Below are 21,184 nucleotides of genomic sequence, written 5' to 3' on the forward strand. Positions count from 1 at the left end.
TTGACCCTGTTACTTCGCCTAAGATATAGTGAGTGTACACACAAAAAGTCCAAAAAACCAATACAGCCGTTGCCAGTTATTTCTTGGTGTGAGCAGTTCTTTGCGAAGAACAAGTGACATCTGGGCTTTCTATTGAGGTTCTCGGTCCCGCCCAGGTATCAGGTCATCGAACCTCCAAGAATCAGGAGACCAAGGTTCTAATTCCTGGAAAACGAACTACCAAAAATGTGAGAAAACCTGTAACAAGCCCCGCGCGGGTAACCAGTCGGAACCTTGACCTCAAGATGGCGTCGCACAGTCATAAGATTCAATCGGCTCCAATCAAAAATGGCAGGGTGGGTGGTAATTTACAGCTCGAGCCTCTCTAGGTCCCACTAGACAATCCCACTCTATGGTCATCCGCTCTGTACTTAGTGAGTCAGAGGCGACTGCGGAGACTATCTAGGCATCACCTTCTCTATGGTTTTCCCTTTCCACGCCTCCTGGCGCAGTGCACGCCGGGCAAGAGGAAGCCCTCCAGGAGCTCCCCGCGCAGCGCGGCTGTGTTTTGCGGCCTAGGCGAGTAGGCGCTTCGGAACCAGTCTCTGGAGTCGGGCGGCGCGCAGACACCTCGAACCGGTGGAGCCCCACTCCATCACCTGACGCCCAGAGGCCGCGAAGACAGTACCGTTTTCTTAGCGGCGGGTGAGTCCACGCTTCCGAACGCGTGAGGAAACCGCTCGACCTGCTACCTCAGCTGCGGGAGGAGGAGGCGGCGGCGGAGAAGCCAGGGCGGCTGTGGAGGCCGAGCGGGGTGGGGGGTGGGGGGGGGAACGGGGCGGGGTGGGGGAGGGGACGGGCACGCGGCTCGGGCTTCTCTCCCCCTCCAAGGCCTCGGAAAAACCAGTGGACCAGGAGCCCGGGGAGGCCGGGCCCACGGCCAGAGCGGTCCTCCGGGGATTTTTTTTTTTTTTTGTCGCCCACTTTGTCTATTGGCTTCTGATTCCGTTTGCGAGCGAATCGCCTCGGGCCTTGACGGGGCTCCCGTCATAGCCAGGGCTAGGATCGGTCGGCCCGGAGGCCCTTGTCTCCTCGGGGCCTCCAGAGCCACCTCTCAGTAGGTTTCCGGGGCCGAGGACTCGAGTGCCTCCAGGCTGCGCCTTGAAAGTAGCCTGCGCCCACTCTTGGAGCGAGGTGCCGGCCACCAACGGATTTCTTTCTGTCTGGTAGTCTAGTGCCAGCGGCCAAAAGAACGGGCCCCACCCCTCGTTGAGTTTAGCGAGTGGCCACTTTTTTGGCTTTAAAGCACCTTTCCGGCTTGTTAGAGCTAGTGATGAGTTTCACCGTCTGGTCCCCTTTCCGATTGGGAGGGATGCTGTAAGGGATCTCTCCATTCATTCTAGGCGGCACGAGCCTTCTTCATATTAAAATATGCTGCCCTCCTTTTGTTTTCAGTATTGATTTTTAAATACAGTTTTCGAAATAAGAGTATGAAGGTTATCTTGAAGTTATGTAATAATGGATTTATATTGACGTGGAAATGCCATTTTGATACAGGTCAGAGTAAAGCCGACCAAAAGGAGGGAAAAGATTGGGTTTCTCTTGTATCATAGTGCTTTAGAATTGGAATAGGAATAAGGTGAATCAGGTAGAGGCAGTATTGTTTTTTTTTTTTTTTTTTTTTTTTCTTTTCGAGACAGGGTTTCTCTGTATAGCCCTGGCTGTCCTGGAACTCACTTTGTAGACAGTATTGTATAAACAGTTTTTTTGTGTGTTGTCTGTGAGCACCCTCACTTTCAGTTTCTCTTCAGTTTAAAAAATCTCTTGATTTTTTTTTTTTTCCCACAAGTAAGAGGGTCGCTGTATGATATTGATACTTGTAAGCCTGTATATAGATTTAGGAAAGGTTGATAGTTTAACGGGGAGTATTCACATCAGGAATGTAATTTTGTGAGAACTTTAATTTTTTTATAAAAGATATTTCAAAGAGTTCAGTGGTCTCATAAGACATTCAATTGCTCAGTTGTGATTCAAGCAGACAATGTGCTTATTAAACTTTTTTAAGTCTTGATTTTCTTCATCAGTAAAATGAGACTTACATTTCCATCCACTTCACAGGTTGGACTTTGGGACTGAAAAAAATGTATGTAAAATGCTCACTAAAATTTTGTATAACATGATGTTGGTTTATACTAATAAATGATGTTACTTAAGAATTAAGAGTCAGACGTTTTAGAGACTTTTTTACATTTCTTCCTGTGTACTTAGAGTAGACTTTAAGATATTTAAGTTCCTTACTTTCTCCACTGGTAGGGAATTGAGACCTTGTGGTTTCTTGAAACTTTTGAATTGGTAATTTCTCAGTGGGGAACTTTGGAGTCTACACCCACTTATTGTGTTTCCCAGAACAGTTAGCTTCTTCTTGGATACAGACAGTAACCCTTGTACACCAAGGAATCTAGGCGATGAAAAGGCTATCGAGGACTTTTACACGGGAAAAAGGTTGGCATCAAGTCATTATGGGATTATCTTTTTTGTGTGTGTGTGAGGAAGGTGTCACAAAAGTATTTTCTGTTTGTTAAAAATTTTAAAATATATTTTGTGTGGATAGGTTGATTGAGTGTTTTGCTTCCATGTACGTTTGTACACTGTATTTGTGCCTGATGAGGCCAGAGGCCAGGAAAGGATCTCCAAGAACTGGAATTTTAAAATGGCAGTGAAACACCATATGGGTTCTGGGAATCAAACCTAGGTCCTCCGGAAGAGCAGTAAGTTTTTGTAACTGCTGCGCTATCTTCTTCCTTTCTTTTGGTAGGATACCAAAAAACTTCTAGGAAAATAGTGTTTTGCATTTAGCCATTGTGTATTAATAATTTTGGCTAAATATTTCTATTCTGTGATTATCTTTATTGCAATGTTGTGTCTGAATGAAGATACACTTGTACATGTTAACAGTGTTGTGTTGAGTAATTGACTTCAGGTTAAGGGCTTTTCACGTTACTTTTTTAGCCACAGAAAAGTTTTCAGTTTATTTTCCTTATTTATGTGAGGAAAATTTGTTTTTTCATAGCTTTGAGAAAAGTTAACATTAAATTAGCACTGTTAAAAGTAATCACCATCTTGGAAAACTGTTCTTTATATATTTTTTTTAAAGATTTATTTATTTTTATTATATATAAGTACACTGTAGCTGTCTTCAGACACTCCAGAAGAGGGAGTCAGATCTCATTACGGATGGTTGTGAGCCACCATGTGGTTGCTGGGATTTGAACTTCGGACCTTTGGAAGAGCAGTCGGGTGCTCTTACCCACTGAGCCATCTCACCAGCCCTATATTTTTTAATCTTAACAAAAAGCTTTTTGAGACAGGATCTTTGTTAGCTCCCGCTGTCCAGGAACTCACTATGTAGACAAAGCTGTCCTCCAACTCATAGAGATCCACCTGCCTCTGCCTCACAAGTGCTAGGATTAAAGGTGTGTAATACCATACCTAGTCTTTGAATGTTTTGAGGGTTAATATAGAGTTACTTACTGAGATGCTGGGGAACAAATCCAGGGCAGTGGACTTGTTAGGCAAGCTTTGTTCCCTTGAGTTAGAGAGCTTCAGTTCTTTTCTCTTGTTTTACAGCTATCCCACATTCCTCAAGGAGATTTTGATTCCTTCTTAAAGCCTTCTTGGATACCTTTGTTCTGGTTTTTGATAGAGTTTCAGTAAGTAGCCCATGCTGGTATCAAATTCAGGCTTCTGTGGTCCTGGCTTCTCCAATGCTGGGTAATAGGCATGTACCAAGCTTAGCTTCTTTTGTACTTAAAACATTTTTTTAAAGTATTTCGAGAAAATACTAATAAGAATTATTAGTATTGCTGTTTTTCCTTTAATCTTTTCTTTCTTTTAAAAACATTTATTATTTATATGAGTACACCATAGCTGTCTTCAGACACACAAGAACAGAGCTTCAGATCCCATTACAGATGGTTGTGAGCCACCATGGGGTTGCTGGGAATTGAACTTGGGACCTGGCAGTCAGTGCTCTTAACTGCTGAGCCATCTCTCCAGCCCTTCTTTACTCTTTTCTTAACTCTTTGAAACAGAAGTCCTTATTCTAGCCCAGGCCTTGAACACATTATGTAGTCCAGACTGACCCATGTTATTCTACATACTTTGACATAATTTAAAAGTTACCCAAAGTACAGTGAATTCTCAACCATTCTAACTCAGGTTCCTTAGACAGTGTTTTTGCCAGTTTACTTTTGTTCTTTTCTCCTCTCAGTAGTTTTCTTTTGACATATTTTGCTACTAGATTTCAGACGTGTTGCCACTATACCCACAAATACTATGGTGTATTTCCTGTAAGCTCTGGGAAATTCCTTTTTATCATTTAAAAATAGTACAGTGATCACAGTCAGGAAATTAGCATTGGTACAGTACTGCTTAATTTTCCTCAGGCCTTACATTTTGGTAGTTGTCCTGAATTGAAGTCTTTTAAAAATAGTAGCTTTAGAAAGTTCAGTGAATTTTTTTTTTTTTGGTTTTTCGAGACAGGGTTTCTCTGTGTAGCCCTGGCTGTCCTGGAACTCACTCTGTAGACCAGGCTGGCCTCGAACTCAGAAATCTGCCTGCCTCTGCCTCCCGAGTGCTGGGATTAAAGGCGTGCACCACCACGCTCGGCTCTCAGTGAATTTTTTAAAGTAAATATACAGAGTTGTGTAACTTACCCAGAAGTGTACCCCTCTAGCGTATTTGTGAAGCACTATGTATATTCTGCCTTAGTTTGTATCGATCACCAATGTGTCTGTATAGGTGCTGCTTTTTTCTCATTGAAAGTGAGAGTTTCTCAGGAAAAGATCTTATGTTTTGGAGATTCAAAACACTTCAGTATTCCCATCCCTGCCTCTTGTCATCCAGTGCTTCTGTGCAGTACCAGTGACAAGGCCTTGACTATGTTGGAAGACAAGAGCTCTATGCCTGAGCCATGTCCCCAACCTGTTGAATAGTTCTGCTTAAAATAAGTTTCTTTTCAACATTTTCATTATTTGGCAATGAAACCTTTTTTTTTTTTTTTTTTTTTTTTTTGGTGGTTTTTCGAGACAGGGTTTCTCTGTGTAGCTCTGGCTGTCCTGGAACTCACTTTGTAGACCAGGCTGGCCTCGAACTCAGAAATCCGCCTGCCTCTGCCTCCCGAGTGCTGGGATTAAAGGCGTGCACCACCACGCCCGGCTTTTTCTTTTTTTTTTTTTTTTTTTTTTGAAACCTTTTTTTAAGGCATGGTTTCCTGGAGAATCCAGTTTTGTGTGAATTCAGTTAGTGAAGTGATTTTTCTAAAGCTATACTTGCTTAGGGTCGTGCAGTTATTAGTCTATACTGCTGTGCTGGCTTAAGCAGGTTGGGAGACAGTGTTAAATTAATAGTCACTTACATTCATTGTGGAGCCACTGGACTAGTTGACAAGGTTTATATAGTAACTTAAAATCTCACCCTTTTATAACTACTACAAATGGTTTCTAGGGGAGAACTTGCAAAATAATTGGTACCATCTAGTGTCCCTAGAGAGCTTAGTGTCACTCTTTCCCTGGTGACATTCACTTCTGTCTGGATAAGTATGCAGTGGAGTAGTGCTCATTTAAGTAGTATTGGTTATATTTTGTATACATGTGGTATTCACAAGAATAAAAAAAATGGGCAGAAAAGAAGAGAGAGTAGAGTTGGAGAGTGTAAATGTATTTTAGGTCTGTTTTCTTTTTTAGATTAAATACACGTTAATTATATATAATAAAATAGATTTTTAATTCCAGTGAGGTTTTTTTTTTTCCGAGACAGGGTTTCTCTGTATAGCCCTGGCTGTCCTGGAACTCACTTTGTAGACCAGGCTGGCCTCGAACTCAGAAACCCAGCTCCAGTGAGTCTTGACAAATAGAACTGTGTGACCACCACCAAATTAGATAGAGATTGGAAACATTTACCACATAGACCGTTATGTTGGCACAGAAAGCTACATACTTTACAAATACTTTGAACCAGACAAGTGATGGTAGCACACACCTTTAATTCTAGCCCCTGGGAGGCAGAGGCAGGCAGAGTTCTGAGTTTGAGGGCACCGTGGTCTATGGTGTGAGTTCCAGGATAGCCAAGGCTACACAGAGAAACCCTGTCTTGAAAAACAAAAGAAAACAAACAAAATGTATATGCACACACATAAACACATGTATATGTATGTATTTTGGAGCTTTTAAATTTAAAACATCTTAGGCTAGGCGTGATGGCATATGCCTTTAATCCCAGTACGTGGGAGGCAGAGACAGGAGAATCATTGAGGCCAGAATACAGAATACATAGGGAGTTCCAGGACAGTCAGAACTTAATAGAAGAGACCTGTTTTGAAAAACAAAACAGCCCCCAAATTCCGCAGAATGAAGAAGAAAAACATATATAAAAGTTATTTTTATAAATAGTATTGAAGTAAAAACAGTAGTAATAACTGTATCATATCTAACATCACCCTCAGGAAATCCTTTTGGCTATCCAGAACCCAGCCAGCAACTTGCTAACTACGACTTTGACCACCCCTGCCTCCTTCAAGGCACAGTTTGTATTACTGAAGTAGTTTCTCGCTTCCATTTTGTTCCCTTCCAGGTTTAACAGGGTGACAATGATTGTTAAATCAGAAACCTTTCAAAATGTGTTCTATCCCATTTTTAGTAGTTGCCCAAACCTTTACAGTCTATTACAAAGCTCTAGCCTCTTTGAACACTTACTCTTCCCAGTTAATGCTCAGTTTTATCTAACTCAGCGTTTTTCTTCTCTAGGCATACAGTTGACCTTGCTGGTCTTCCCTCAAAGGCATGTCTACCTTAGTCTTTTTATATTTATTTCCTTTGCTTGGAAGTAAGGTTTTTACCTTTGATATAAATAGGCCTTCCTGCCTCAGCCTCTTTCAGCTCTTTGTTCAAATCTTCACTTAATGAGGCCTGATCATTGGAACTGAAAGTAAACCACTCCCCATCTCTTCCTTGATTATTTTTCTGTAAAATCTACCAACTTTCAAAGTCTCTTAAACTTAGAAGAAAGTATAATTTATTATTAAATTTTTTATTTTAAAAATAAAATCTGGTACACTTTGCTGTGGTTGTATTTTCATTTCACATAACAAAGCATAAAGCTGTTAATATTCAGTGTTTAAACATTTATTTTGTTAATGTCATTAGGAGTGTCTGTTTTTCGAACCTCCCTAGGAGGAGGCTATTATCTTAAAGGAAATGGGAACTGTTCAAATGTTGGCATTGACTATAATAGTTTTTCACCTTCAAGTCCAACCCATATAAGTTTTGAGCAGCTTTAAATAAAATGGAGGTATTTCATAGGAAAAATAGTAATGTATGCAATAATTATATTGGTGAAACTAAAATGTATCTGGTTAATTAACTTAATATTAAAAACTATAAAATATAACTTAATATAGCTTTACTTTAAAAGTATTGTTTATATCTAACGCTGGTGGGAAAGAAGTGGCTCTAAAAATGAATCCATGGCCCCAGTTGTGAAACTAGGCACTGGGCTGTTGTTAAGTAGTAGCTGTTTAATAACTCTATTGATGAGTCCTCAGGCATTGTTTATTGTTCATTAATTAATTTATTTATTCAACAGGTACTATACCAACTGCTTCCTAAGAAAGTGCTGAGATAGAGTATTATTAGAATACAAGAGCTTCTGTAAGTAGGACAGTGGCCTTCTGTTTAACAGACACGCCTTCCTGCTCCTCTCCATGTAGAACACTTGTAATTTAGATTATTAAAAAACTCAACGGGGAAGGGGAACAAATGAGAACATAGTCTAATAACACATGTATGAAGATGTCGTAATTGAAACCCACTACTTAATGTGGTAATTTTAAAGGTAATAATTACAAAAAGAAAAGACAACGCAACACACAAAAATTGGATGTATAATGTCTTACAAACTTGTGTCTTTACTTTGATAGATCTGCTGAAGCTTACCTAAGTTTTTAAAGGCTTTTCTAGCACCTTTTTACTAATGTGGGAATCATTCTGACAATTATTTTACTTGTGAATAAGAACTGGCTTATAAAACCAAAGATTAAGTTTTATAGAGTATATTTTTAAAAGTTATTGTTATTATTATTTTCTAAGACAGGGTTTCTCTGGGTAGCCTTGGCTGTCTTAGAACTTACCCTGTAGAACAGGCTGCCTTTAAACTTAGAGATCCACTTGCCTCTGCCTCCTGAGTACTGGGATTAAAGGGGTGTATCACTACTGCCTGGCATAGTAGTTTAAAAAATATTTTTAAAGTTACATTTCTATGTACTTATTCTTGGGACATGTGTTCAGTGGCGCATGTGTGGAAGCCAGAGGACAACTTGTGGGAGCCAATTCTCTTCTTCCACTTGGTGGATTCTAGGTATGGGATTTAGACTGATAAGCTTGGGTGGCAAGCGAGTAACTTTACCTGCTGAACCATCTCATCAGCTCTTAAGAGACTCTTTAAAAAGTCAGTTACAGTATAAGACAGGACAGTTGTGAGCATGCAGGACATGCTTTTCTATTTCAAAGAAATGCTTACTAACAGGTAAAAAGATAGGAACTTTAGGAATTGGGGAGCTAAACCCGAAATAGTTTTTTTGTTTGAACTTCAGATTCTTAGAAGTTAATTAAGACGGGTGTGGTGGTGCAACGCCTTTAATCCCAGTACTTGGGAGGCAGGGGCAGGCGGATTTCTGAGTTCGAGGCCAGCCTGCTCTACAAAGTGAGTTCCAGGACAGCCAGGGCTATACAGAGAAACCCTGTCTTGAAAAACTTAAAAAAAAAAAGTGAATTGATTTGTTCTAGTACTCAAGGAAAGGATATATTTGATACACTGGTAATACAAATTACACATTAATTTGGAGGAAATGATTTAGTACTAGAGTTTGAAGGCAAACAGTGATAATCTTTATTACAGGTATATTTATAGGCTCACAAAATGGTTCAGTAGGTAACGGTGAGCTTGCTGCTGTGCCTGACAGCCCAAGCTCAATTTCAAGACCCAGTGATGGACAGAGTGGACTCCTGTAACTTTTCTTGACTTCCATACATGACACATACATGCACACGCATATATAAGCTCACACAAATCAATAATTATAATTAAAGAAAATCCTAAATACTTTGCAAAGATGAAATTAAATATCCAAGAATGTTCAGTATTATTCGAAAGGGTTAAAAAGCCGCGGCAACTGTTTCTGTATTATCATGTACTGAGTTACAAAGATAAGAATGGATGTGAAGAGATGTCAGTGACATTGAAGGAGCAATGCAGGTAACTGTAGTATGTATGAATATATTATAATAAAGCACAAAATACTAAATATTTGTAAAAAGAAAACATGGTAAACTGGTGGGAATTGATGGATGAGAGAAAGTAGAAGACATCACACCTTTTAAACTTTGGCTACTAAAGGATGAGTAAGAAAAATAAAGGAGCCAGGCATGGTGGTACATTCTTCTAATCCTGGTACTCCGAGGCTGGCCTTTGAGTCATGTACAGTGTTTTAAACTGAAAACCAAGTAAATATATACACTCAGCCACTAAAAAAGTAAAACAACATGTTTTTGAGGTAGGGTCTCATGTAGCCAGGCTAGTCTCAAACCCAACATTATATTGCTTCATAGCACTCTGGCCTTTAACTGGTCCTTCTGCTTCCATCTCCCAATTTCAGAGATTACAGTCATGTGCCGCCATGCCCTGCTTGAAAAATGTGTTCAACAATTCTAGGCTTTCTCAGTTCCAGAGTATGGGATTTTCTGTTTTAGGTGGAAAAATTTCAACTAGTGATTTGACAGTGGTTTCCTGCTTAGTTAAAAAGCAAAAAACAAAACAAAGAAAATATCCACCAAACTAATTCTACTGGAATCATTACCAACTTATTTCAGCTTTTTTTTTTTTTTTTGAGACAGGGCTATACCAAGGACTGGCTTGACTATGTAGACAATGCTGTCTTGCCTCCTTGTCCACCCCAGACCTTGGATTTTTGAGACAAGTCCTAGCATATTCAAAAATCATCTGTTTCTACTTTTTTTTTTTTTTTTTTTGTTTGTTTGTTTGTTTGTTTTGAGACAGGGTTTCTCTGTGTAGCCCTGGCTGTCCTGGCACTCACTTTGTAGACCAGGCTGGCCTCGAACTCAGAAATCCGCCTGCCTCTGCCTCCGGAGTGCTGGGATTAAAGGCGTGCGCCACCACGCCCGGCTACTTTTTATTTTTATTGTTATTTATTTTTTATTTTTTTCGAGACAGGGTTTCTCTGTGTAGCCCTGGCTGTCCTGGAACTCAAGAAATCTGCCTGCCTCTGTCTTCCAAGTGCTGGGATTAAAGGCGTGCACCACCACTGCCCGCTCTGCTTCTACTTTTAAGATCGGTATTACAGGCTTGTGCCACCAGGCCTGGCTAGATTTTTGTTTTAATAAAATGATTTAAACTGGGTGTGGTAGTATACACCAGTCAGTAATCTCAGTACTTGCAATTAAATAGTCAGGATGGTCAAGTGTTAACAATTGTCATCAGCTATATAGTATTTAAGGCCAGCTTTGATTACTTGAGATCCTTATCACCAAAAAACACCAACAAAAAAACCAAATCAAACTGTTACCTTATTGCAAATTTGTGGGCTCTTTATGTTAGAACAGTTATTCTGTGACCTAATAGAAGCCATGCCCTCTTCCCCCTCAGTTTGTAATTTAATAGCACATTTGTCTTTGAAGAACTAGATAACACTGAGTCATTAAATACTGTTAACCTTGCTAGTTTAGTTTTCAAAGATCTATTGGGTTAAAAATGAATGTATCAAAACACTTAAAATTAGCTACCCTCCTGGATTCTGAGTTTGTTTTAAAAGATTCATTGATGTTTGGCATTTAATTTTTTGATATTAACTGAACCTCAAAATTTTTTTCTTCCTTTATATGTATTCCCACATGATTGTAGGAGTCTATCCTGAACTTAGTTCGTGTACATTTTGGGAACTTATTTTAGAAAAGATCTAAGTTTTAAAAAATTCTCAATGGACAGACAGAGAAAAGAGGGTCTTTGCCAACTCCTTTGGGTAAGAAAACTTTAGAATTTTGCAGATACTCTAAAAATGAAGGTCAACAATGTAGGCATATCAGATTGGAAAGGTGTCAAATAAAATGATTTGTCATTTCTTTCTTTAGACTGGTGCAGTCAGAATGTCTTTCCCCCCTCATTTGAATCGCCCTCCTATGGGAATCCCAGCTCTCCCTCCGGGGATCCCACCCCCACAGTTTCCTGGCTTTCCTCCACCAGTACCTCCAGGTAAGTTTGAGCACATTTTTTTCTTATTATCATTCATTTCTTTCTTGGCCCCCCCCCCCCCCCCACCTTCTTTTGAAGACATTGTTTCTCTGTAAAGACCTAGCTAGCTGTCTATCCTTGAACTACAGAGATCACCTGCCTCTGCCTTCTAAGTGCTTGGATCAAAGGCGTGCACCACCATGCCTGGCCCCTTTTTCCTTTAGAAAAGACAGTGTCTTTGTTGATGTGATACTTCCTTTGCAGCATGGTGCATGTGTGATTTGCTAGTGTGTACGTGGTGGCTTTACTGTCAACATGCTTGTTTGCTTTCTTTTTATGGGGGTAGGAGTGGGGAGAGGGCAGGATAGTACGGCTCTCCTGGAACTCACTTTGTAGACCAGGATGGCTTTGAACCCACAGAGATATGCCTGTCTGTATCCTCTTGAGAGCTGGGATCAAAGGTGTGAGCCACCACTGCCACCACTGTCTGATTTTTCTATAACATTTAAGTTATTTGTTTGGAGACAGAATATGTGTTATCCCAGGTTCCCAGTTGTCCGTGAGGCTCCTGAATGCTAGGATTACAGTTGTGAGTCATCACACTTGGCTTGACAGATTTGTATTTGTGGTTGAGTTTCAGAATCAGCTTGGAAATTCTTTAAAAAATGATAAGTATATAAAGGTGCTATATCCATATTCATAAGGTTTAAAAATTTGAATAATAAAGTTAGCAGTGAAATTCCCCTCAAAGTGTTAGTGCTAATTTCCCTCAAAGCTACATAAATTAGTATAACAATTAGTGTTGTTACTATTACTAAAGGGAAACAAAGTGGTAGTTGGTTTATCTTTGCAGATACTTAAAAATGCATGTTAAAGGGCTGCTGAGCCATCTAGACTAATCTTGAACTCATGGTTATTCTCTTGCCTCAGCCTAACAGGTGATGAGACTATAGGTGATTATTACCACACCCAAATTTTACTTCTTAGTTTTATGTATAACTCCGTGCCTCCTTTTAATGGGGACAGGAGGAGTCAAGGCAGGCTTTCACCTGGCCTAGGATGGTCTGCATCTTGCTGTGTAACCAAGCATGGCTAATAATCTTTCTATACTTCACAAGTTTGGGAGTACATATGTGTGTTGCCAGCATTCCTAGTTCTAAGAAGTTTCTTGTAAGTTCTTTTCTTTGTAGTCTTGGCCATCAAACATTGAGCCTTCTAATATTTTTCATTATTATTAATTTGTTTTCATGTGTAAATGCAAGGATAGGTATGGAGGTCAAAACGTAGGTAATAGTTGGCTCTCTCTATCATGTGGTACCAGGGAATGAACTCAGGTTGTCAGTCTTGGCAGTAGGTCCTTGGATATACTGAACCGTCTCTCTAGCCTCCTCTGTTTAAATGATGCAGGATCTTTTACTGGAACTCAGGGATCCTGTTTGGGCCACCATAGCTTGCCAGTGATCCCTGGGAATCCACCTGTCTCTGTGTTGTCCCCTTGTAGGAACGATAAGCACTGGTCCTATATGCCTTACTTTCATGTGGATGCTCAGGACTGTCCTTGTGCTTGTGAAGCACACACGTGGGTATGTGGGACATCTCTCCAGCCCTGGAGTTATTTTAATTATGATATGTTTTCTTCCTCGTAGGGACGCCGATGATTCCTGTACCAATGAGTATTATGGCTCCTGCTCCAACTGTAAGTATAATTTGTCTTTTCACTTTTTTTTTTTTTGAGACAGGGTTTCTCTGTGTAGCCTTGGCTGTCCTGGAACTCACTCTGTAGACCAGGCTGGCCTCGAACTCAGAAATCTGCCTGCCTCTGCCTCCCAAGTGCTGGGATTAAAGGCGTGCACCACCACGCCTGGCTCCGGTTTACTGTTTTTTAAGACAAGAGTCTCTAGCTAGCCTTAGAACTACTTTGTAGCTGAGGATGACCTTGAACTTTGATCCTATTGTCTTTACCTCTTAAATGCTGGAATTATGGGCATATACTAACCATGCCTGGTTTTTGTGTTGGGGGAAGTATTCTATCAAGTTGAGTATTCTACCTTAACCCTGTGGGATAATAAAAAGGGGTAATATAAAGGGAAGATTAAGATTTAGGAAATGCCTAGCATTTCTTGAAATATAAAACTTTATTAAGCCTAGATAATGTAAAAAACAGTATGTGTATACACTGTCCTAATTGGCAGTATGTGCAGCGTTTGCATGCAGTGCTTCTCAAGGCTAGAAGGTTGGTCCCCGGGAACTGCCCATGTGACAGGTGACTGTGAGCATCTGAGGGAGGTCTGACCTGAACCTGGGTCCTCTGAAAGATCAGTGGATTACACACCAGGATGAAGAAGCTGATTAATAGAAGACTTGACTTGGACTTACTCTTCTAGATTGATTAGGGTCCATAATGCAAGGAACCATGTCACCAGATAGAAATGAAGGCAGGAAGAACTGAGGGCTCAAATCTGAAACTATAAACAGGAAGGAGAGAGTGAATTTAAAGTGGTGGGAATTTTAAACTCTAAAAGCCTGCCTCCGGTGACAAACTTACTACAAGGCCATACTTCCTAAACCTCCCAAATATTTGGGCTATTTATTTTTTGTTTAATTGCTTTTGTTTTGGGAGATAGTGTCTCACTTTATAGTCCTGGCTGGTCTGGAGCTCATTATGTAAACCAGGTTCACCTTAAATGCAGTAGAAGCCCACATGCCTCTTGTCTCCCTAGTGTTAGGTTAAAGGTATGCACCTGCCCAAGTTCAGTTTTAGAACATTCCAAATGACACTCCCCTTTATATTACAGAATAAGGGAATGGGAAGTTGGGCTTCGGAGCAGCTCCACCAGTTCTTAGTTTATCCTGGGCTTACTTAGTTTGTAATGAATTCATTGTCGAGTACATAGAATTCTGCTCCTGTATGTGGGAGATTGCAAGTTTGATGTGAAAATAAGCTAATAAACACAAGGACTTTATAAAAAGCAAAAGTGTTGACAGTTTTGTAGTGTTTCAATGTTGTGCTACAAGATTAGCAGGAATAATGAATTTGCTTTCATTTTGGTACTGAGTATAATTGTGATAAAATTACTATCTTTTTTTTTTTTAAAAGTAATCTGAAATGGTTTTTGTTTTGAACATTTAAAAACTCATGCAAGTTTTGTTTGACATTTTTGTTTTCTTTTAAAAGTAATTAAAAATAGAAATTTAATTGTGAAGAGTAAATTTGCATTAGTGAAATATACTACATGCTTTACAAGTTTTAGATTAGATATGTAGGGCCTTTAATGATATGCTATATATTTATTCTTTATAGTTGGTGTTTTTAGTATAATGTCATAATTGCCAGATTAAATTTTTTTCTTTTCTTTACCATAGGTCCTAGTACCTACCGTGTCCATGGTTGGAAAGCATTTGGGAGCCAGAAAGGATCATCCAGGCTTAAAATTAAAAGAAAATGATGAAAATTGTGGCCCTACTACTACAGTTTTTGTTGGGAACATTTCTGAGAAGGCCTCAGACATGCTTATACGACAGCTCTTAGCTGTAAGTTAAAATGTTTATTTTTCACCTTTTAAAACTGTTAATAAATTGCAAACTTACTGAGTAGCTTGTTTTTTTGTGACAGGATTTCAGGTAGTCCAGGCTGGCCTCAAAGCTGGGAATCTTTTTTTTTTTTAAAAGATTTATTTATTTATTACATGTAAGTACACTGTAGCTGTCTTCAGACACTCCAGAAGAGGGCGCCAGATCTCCTTACGGATGGTTGTGAGCCACCATGTGGTTGCTGGGATTAGAACTCTGGACCTTCGGAAGAGCAGTCGGGTGCTCTTACCCACTGAGCCACCTCTCCAGCCCAAAGCTGGGAATCTTCTATCTCCCAGATTGTTGGGACGAAGGCCTGTGCGCTTATGCCTAAGTTCTCTATTTTTTTCCCTCAGCATTTTAATATGAAAACTATCAAATTGTAGAAAAAGAGCAGTCTAGTAATCACACTAGAACTCTGACTCAGATTCATCAGTAAACTTCACAATTTTGTCTCTTAACTATCCATGTTCCATCATTGATGGATGAGTTGCGATATAATACTCACTTGAGTGTCAAATGGATGTTTCTGAGAGCAGATAGACATCGTCCTTACACACGATCCAAATGCTGCTGTATTCACCACTACATAGTTGTACTCAACCTTCCCAGTGATGTCTGTATTAACTGCTTTTTGTTTCTGCTTATGATAAAAATATGTGCTTCATTTTGGCACTATAATACAGAACAAGTTTTCTGGTTTTATTTCTTTTTATTTATTTAGCTTGTTTTCCTGATACAAGTTAGAGCTTTCATAAAATATTTCTTAGAACTTGATTTATTTGTTAGATTCAAAGTATACCATTTTTGTTGTTTTTTTTAATTCGTTTTTGATTTATTTATTTTATGTATTTGAGTACACCATTGCTCTCTTTAGACACACTAGAGGGCATCAGATCCCATGAGAGATGGTTGTGAGCAATCATGTGGTTGCTGGGAATTGAACTCAGAACCTCTGTTGGTGCTCTTAACCACATTGCCATCTCTCCAATCTAAGTGTACAGTTTTTTAACAAAAGTGTTTCATTGTATTCTTTGTTTTGTTTTGTTTTTCAAGACATGGTTTCTCTGTATAGCCCTGGCTGTCCTGAAACTCACTCTGTAGACCAGGCTGACCTTGAACTCAGAAATCTGCCTGCCTCTGCCTCCCAAGTGCTGGGATTAAAGCTATGTGCTACCACCGCCAGGCTGTTTCATTTTATTCTTATTCCCCGTTTTTGGGGATACTGAGTTACTTAATCAAAGTGATTAAAACTTAATCATACTAAGAGTGCATTTACCTTACCAGTAATTTTTGGACTAATATGTTGTGATTTTATGAATACTTAATCAACAGATTTAAAAAATATATATATACATATTTTTTTGGTTTCATTTGTTTGTTTATTTGTTTGTTGAGATAGAGATTCTCTGTATAGTCTTGGCTGCCCTGGGAATCCCTCAGTAGACCAGGGTAGCTTCAGACTCAAGAGGCTACCTGCAGTTGCCTCCTAGTACTGAGATCAAAGGTCTGCGCCACCACTTCCTGCTAAAGCTTTATGTATTTGTTAGATATTTCAAGTGTATGGGAGATTTGGAGTAATTTTAACAAGCTTAGTTGCCAGCCTGATCTTGCTGAGCATTTTGTTCTCTGTTTTCCCTCTTGTATTGATGGTATTATCATTTTGAGACAGGATTTGTGTCCCAGGCTGCCCTCAAACTTGTAGTACTATCTCAGTCTCTTCTTTTACTGGTGTGAGCTACCATACACTATAACCTATAATTGTGATCTTACTTGTCTTGAAACTTTTGTTTGTTAAGTGGTAATTCTTAAATTTCTTTTTAAGAAATGTGGTTTGGTGTTGAGCTGGAAGAGAGTGCAAGGTGCTTCTGGGAAACTTCAAGGTATCCGTAATTTCCTTACTTTTGTTTTTGCCACCATTTGAACCCATTTGTATAAGTTTGTATAAACTTAGCATGTTTTATTTTAATTTTCTTAAGAATGTATTAAAAGGCCATTGAAGGTTTTGGCTGAAATTTGGGATTAGAAGATTCAAAAGTTGAAGCAGAAAAGGAGGTAGAAGAGAAAAAAATTGAGCATTACTCAATAGTGTTTTCTTCCTTCCCTCTTTTAATATGCTAGACTGGACAAATCCAGTGGTTTCTTTTAAAAAGACTTACTACTGGCCTATAAGTTTTTTAAGGATTTATTTTCTATCTATCTCTACATCTACACACATATTTTTTATATATGAGTATGCTGTCTTCATGCTTTTCAAAAGAAGGCATTGGTTCTCATTAAATACAGTTGTGAGCCACCATGTGGTTGTTGGGAATTGAACTCAGGACCTCAGGAAGAATACTGAGCCATCTCTCTAGCCCTGTTGGCCTGTAGAGTTTTCTGTATATGAATGCAGTGCATATCTAAACTGAAGAGGGTGTGGCTCCCTTGGAACTGGAGTTAGAGCTAATTTCTACCTGCCTTACCGGAGTCCTGGTCTTCTGTAAGAGTAGCATGTATTCTTAACTGCTGTGCTCTAGCCCTCCCACTAGTTTTTTAGATTTGTTCTTTTGCCTGAAAGTAAGGCTGTCTGACCCAAATGCAATAATTAGAGCTCAGGAAGAGGGAAGGGTAATTAATTGGGCTATTTTTTTTTTTTTTCCTTTTCTTTTGGGACAGGGTTTCTCTGTATAGCCCTGACTGTCCTGGAACTCACTCTGTAGACCAGGCTGGCCTTGATCTCAGAAATCCGCCAGCATCTGCCTCCCGAGTGCTGGGATTAAAGGCGTGCGCCACCACTGCCTGGCTCTGGACTTTTTTTTTTTTTTTTTTTTTGAGGCCTATTTATTTTCACTTTGTGTATATGAGTGTGTGCCTTCCTGCCTACTTGTGCTTTTGTGTACCTTGTGTGTTCAGTTCTGCAGAGGCCAGATGGAGGAGTGCTTTCCCTGACTTGTGAATGGATCCTGGGTCCCCTGTAAAAACAAGTGCTCTTTAGTGTAAAGCCATCTTTAGCTCTTTGGTTGTGTGTGTGTGTGTGTGTGTGTGTGTGTGTGTGTGTGTGTGTGTGTATATATATATATATATGTAAGTATGGTTGGTTGGTTTCTTGTGTTTTCTTCAAATGTTCTTCACTTTATTTAAGAGTCTCTTGCTGTCCTTAGAGCTTGTAGATAGTAGAATAGCTAGCCATCTTGGCCAGGGAGTTCCTTCCATGTTTGCTTCTGGAGGGATGGGATTTCTAGGGGTTGCTATATTCTACTTTTATGTGGGTCCTGTGGGTACTTGGGATCTTCAGGTCCTCACACTTCTATGCCAAGTGCTTCCCAGCTATCTATGGCCTATTTTGAAAGTAAACTGCCTTTCATTCTAGACTGCTAAATTCTCTGCTCTCTGTCTCCTCTTTCTCTTGGTGCTATCAATTAAGGGGAGTGTTTCATATATGTGTCCACCTTTATTAGTAAGCTATACCAAGTCTTGATTTAAAAATATTGCTGGGCGTGGTGGCGCATGCCTTTAATCCCGCACCTGGGAGACAGAGGCAGGTGAATTTCTGAGTTCGAGGCCAGCCTGGTCTACAAAGTGAGTTCCAGGACAGCCAGGGCTACACAGAGAAACCCTGTCTTGGAAAAAAAAACCAAAAAAAAAAAAAAAAAAAAATCTTTATTGTGGAAAAATGGATACATATACAAAATGTGATGATGTGACAACTCCATGGTTACAACTCACAGCTTTAATAATTATCAGCTTATGGTTAGTAATCTTATTACCCGTACCCTACAGATTTTCTTTTGTTTGTGTTCCTTTATTCATCCATTCATACTCCCCCACCCTCCCTTTCTTTCTCTTTCCTTCTTCCCCACTTTTCCCTTTTCTCTGTATAGCCCTGGCTGTCCTGTCCTTATTCTGTGGCCTGGCCTCCAGCTCAGAGTTCCTCTTGCTGCCTCTGCCTCCTAAATGTTGAGATAAATGTGTGAGTCATTGTCCGTGCCTGGCTGTTCATGTTATTTTGTTTTTTTAAAGATTTATTTACTATCATAAGTACACTGTAGCTGTCTTCAGACACACCAGAAGAGGGCATCAGATCTCATTACAGATAGTTGTGAGCCACCATGTCGTTCCTGGGATTTGAACTCAGGACCTTTGGAAGAGCAGTCAGTGCTCTTAACCACTGAGCCATCTCTCCAGCCCCTGTTCATGTTATTTTTAAGTAAACTCCAAGCACTGGGATTTTTGTCTCTGTATTGTACTATATACTCTGAAACATGAACATTTTATTTTGTCGGGCAGGGGGTGGGGGCGTGACTGTAGGAAAAAAATGCCCAAAATATAATCATAGTACCTAAAAATACTGCCTGTTTTTTTCTGATTAAAAAAAAATAGCATTGTTGTCCAGTTAATTTTTCTCTAAAAGTCAAATTTAAAACATTTCATTGAGGATACATATGAGCTTTCTATAGTGAAATTCATAGGGGATTTATTCTGAGTTTAAAGCCATTCCAGTTCTCATTTACTTTTGAGTTCTGGGATTGTAACTGTCCTGCCCCAGCCCCAGCAAACGTTTCCCTGGTTAATGCTATATCCTGTCCTGATTGTTACTTTTTTTTATTATATGTTATTTATTTATTTATTATGTGTGTGTACACTGTAGCTGTCTTCAGACACTCCAGAAGAGGGCATCAGATTTTTGTAATGGATGGTTGTGAGCCACCATGTGGTTGCTGGGATTTGAACTCAGGACCTTTGGAAGAACAGTGCTCTTAACTGCTTGAGCCATCTCACCAGCCCTGTTATTTTTTTAATTTTTAAAATTTCATTATTTTTTAGCTCTTAGTAAATAATGATTTGCTGGATTTTCTTATTTCCCTTGGTCTTTTTTTTAAACTCTCCCTCCTGTGTTGGTGAAAGTGAAATGATTATTAGAGGGTTAAAGAACAGGGTTGTGTGACTTCAGTACCCTCATAAGTATCACCTTTAAGCATTTTGCCTTGCTGTAATTTTTCATGTTTTTAATACCTTGATATCTCACAAATTCTTCTTATTTATTGTTAGCTTTTGGATTTTGTGAGTATAAAGAGCCTGAATCTACCCTCCGTGCTCTCAGATTATTGCACGACCTTCAGATTGGAGAGAAGAAGCTACTTGTTAAAGTTGATGCAAAGACAAAGGCACAGTTGGACGAATGGAAAGCAAAGAAGAAAGCGAATGGGGTTTGTAATATCTTTTCTACTCTACCTGTGCCAGTTCTGTGTAATACTTCATATTGTAAATTAATGTAGCATGGAGACTCACAAGATTAGTATCATTGTAATCGTGCTTGTGGCTTATGCAGGAGTGTATTTTATAGTTTGTAGATAAGTGTTTTATCTACCCACAGTGGGTGGATGACTGTTGGTTTGCTTGTTCCAGGTTGGGATGAAGGTAGTAAGGGAGGCTGGACAAGGTTAACTTGCCAGAGAAAACACTTGTACAGACTATTCCAATCAGAGCTAATTCATTAAGGCAGCTTTGTAAGTAAGTATAAAATATATATTTCAACCTACACAATGTTTATTAGTTATCCTCTCTCTTTTAGTGCACACAGATTGGATTTTGAAATGAGTGAAAATAAGTCTTAACTACTTCATGTATGAGTGACCTTATTCAGGATTTTTATTTTTCTTTTTAATTCTGTTACTTTACATGAAGATAAAGGAGGTTTTTTTGTCTTGTGTGATAATATATATTGCATCTTTCACAAAACAATCTTAAACCTGAGTATATAGTGTCTTATATGTATATACACACATATATATATACTTATATATATATACTTATATGTGTGTATATATATGTACATATACATATATGTGTGTGTGTTTGTTTTTTCTTTTGTTTTTCTTCCCTCTACCAAAAAGAAAAAACCCCATAGGTCTGTACTTTCATCTTGCTTTCATTACTTTCTCTTGCCCTTTCTAAAACCTTTGTGTATTACTTTTCTTAAAAAAAGAAAATTTTAACCTTTTCTAAAAAATTGTGAGTACACTGTAGCTGTCTTCAGACACACCAGAAGAGGGTATCGGATCCCATTACAGATGGTTGTGAGCCACCATGTTTTTGCTGGGAATTGAACTCAGGACTCTTGAAGAGCAGTCAGTGAGTGCTCTTCACTGCTGAGCCATCTCCAGCCCCTTAAAAGAATTTTTCTAAAACTCATATTTAACCATATTATAAAAAGGAAGTTAAGTTTCATGACACCTTAAGTACTTTACTATAGACATTCTATTCCCATGCTCTCGAAGGCATTTTCTTCTGTGTACCCGCTTTCTTCCAGTGCTGAGTGTTACAGAGAAGTATGCTGCCACTGAGTCACATCCCT

General features: G+C 39.2%; 1 protein-coding gene across 5 annotated transcripts in view; it reads left to right on the forward strand.

Moving 5' to 3' along the window:
* Positions 1 to 480: 480 nt before the first annotated feature.
* Rbm25 (RNA binding motif protein 25) overlaps positions 481 to 21,184 on the forward strand; it is a 50,114-nt gene continuing 29,410 nt past the window's right edge. Inside the window, exons 1-8 of one of the 5 annotated variants that reach the window (XM_021178592.3) lie at positions 481 to 684; positions 7,621 to 7,685; positions 10,951 to 11,068; positions 11,178 to 11,298; positions 12,924 to 12,973; positions 14,641 to 14,808; positions 16,673 to 16,730; positions 19,879 to 20,036. In XM_021178592.3, coding sequence (XP_021034251.1) covers positions 11,027 to 11,068; positions 11,178 to 11,298; positions 12,924 to 12,973; positions 14,641 to 14,808; positions 16,673 to 16,730; positions 19,879 to 20,036 — 597 coding nt within the window. In that variant the 5' untranslated portion in view covers positions 481 to 684; positions 7,621 to 7,685; positions 10,951 to 11,026. Of the gene's footprint in view, positions 685 to 3,203; positions 3,690 to 7,620; positions 7,686 to 10,950; positions 11,069 to 11,177; positions 11,299 to 12,923; positions 12,974 to 14,640; positions 14,809 to 16,672; positions 16,731 to 19,878; positions 20,037 to 21,184 lie in introns of those variants that run through there. The other 4 variants (XM_021178593.3, XM_021178594.3, XM_029484413.2 and 1 more) reach the window with 4 other exon arrangements.

This window comes from Mus caroli, unplaced genomic scaffold, assembly GCF_978045245.1.
Source record: "Mus caroli unplaced genomic scaffold, Mus_caroli_1 scaffold_14, whole genome shotgun sequence".
NCBI lineage: Eukaryota > Metazoa > Chordata > Mammalia > Rodentia > Muridae > Mus > Mus caroli.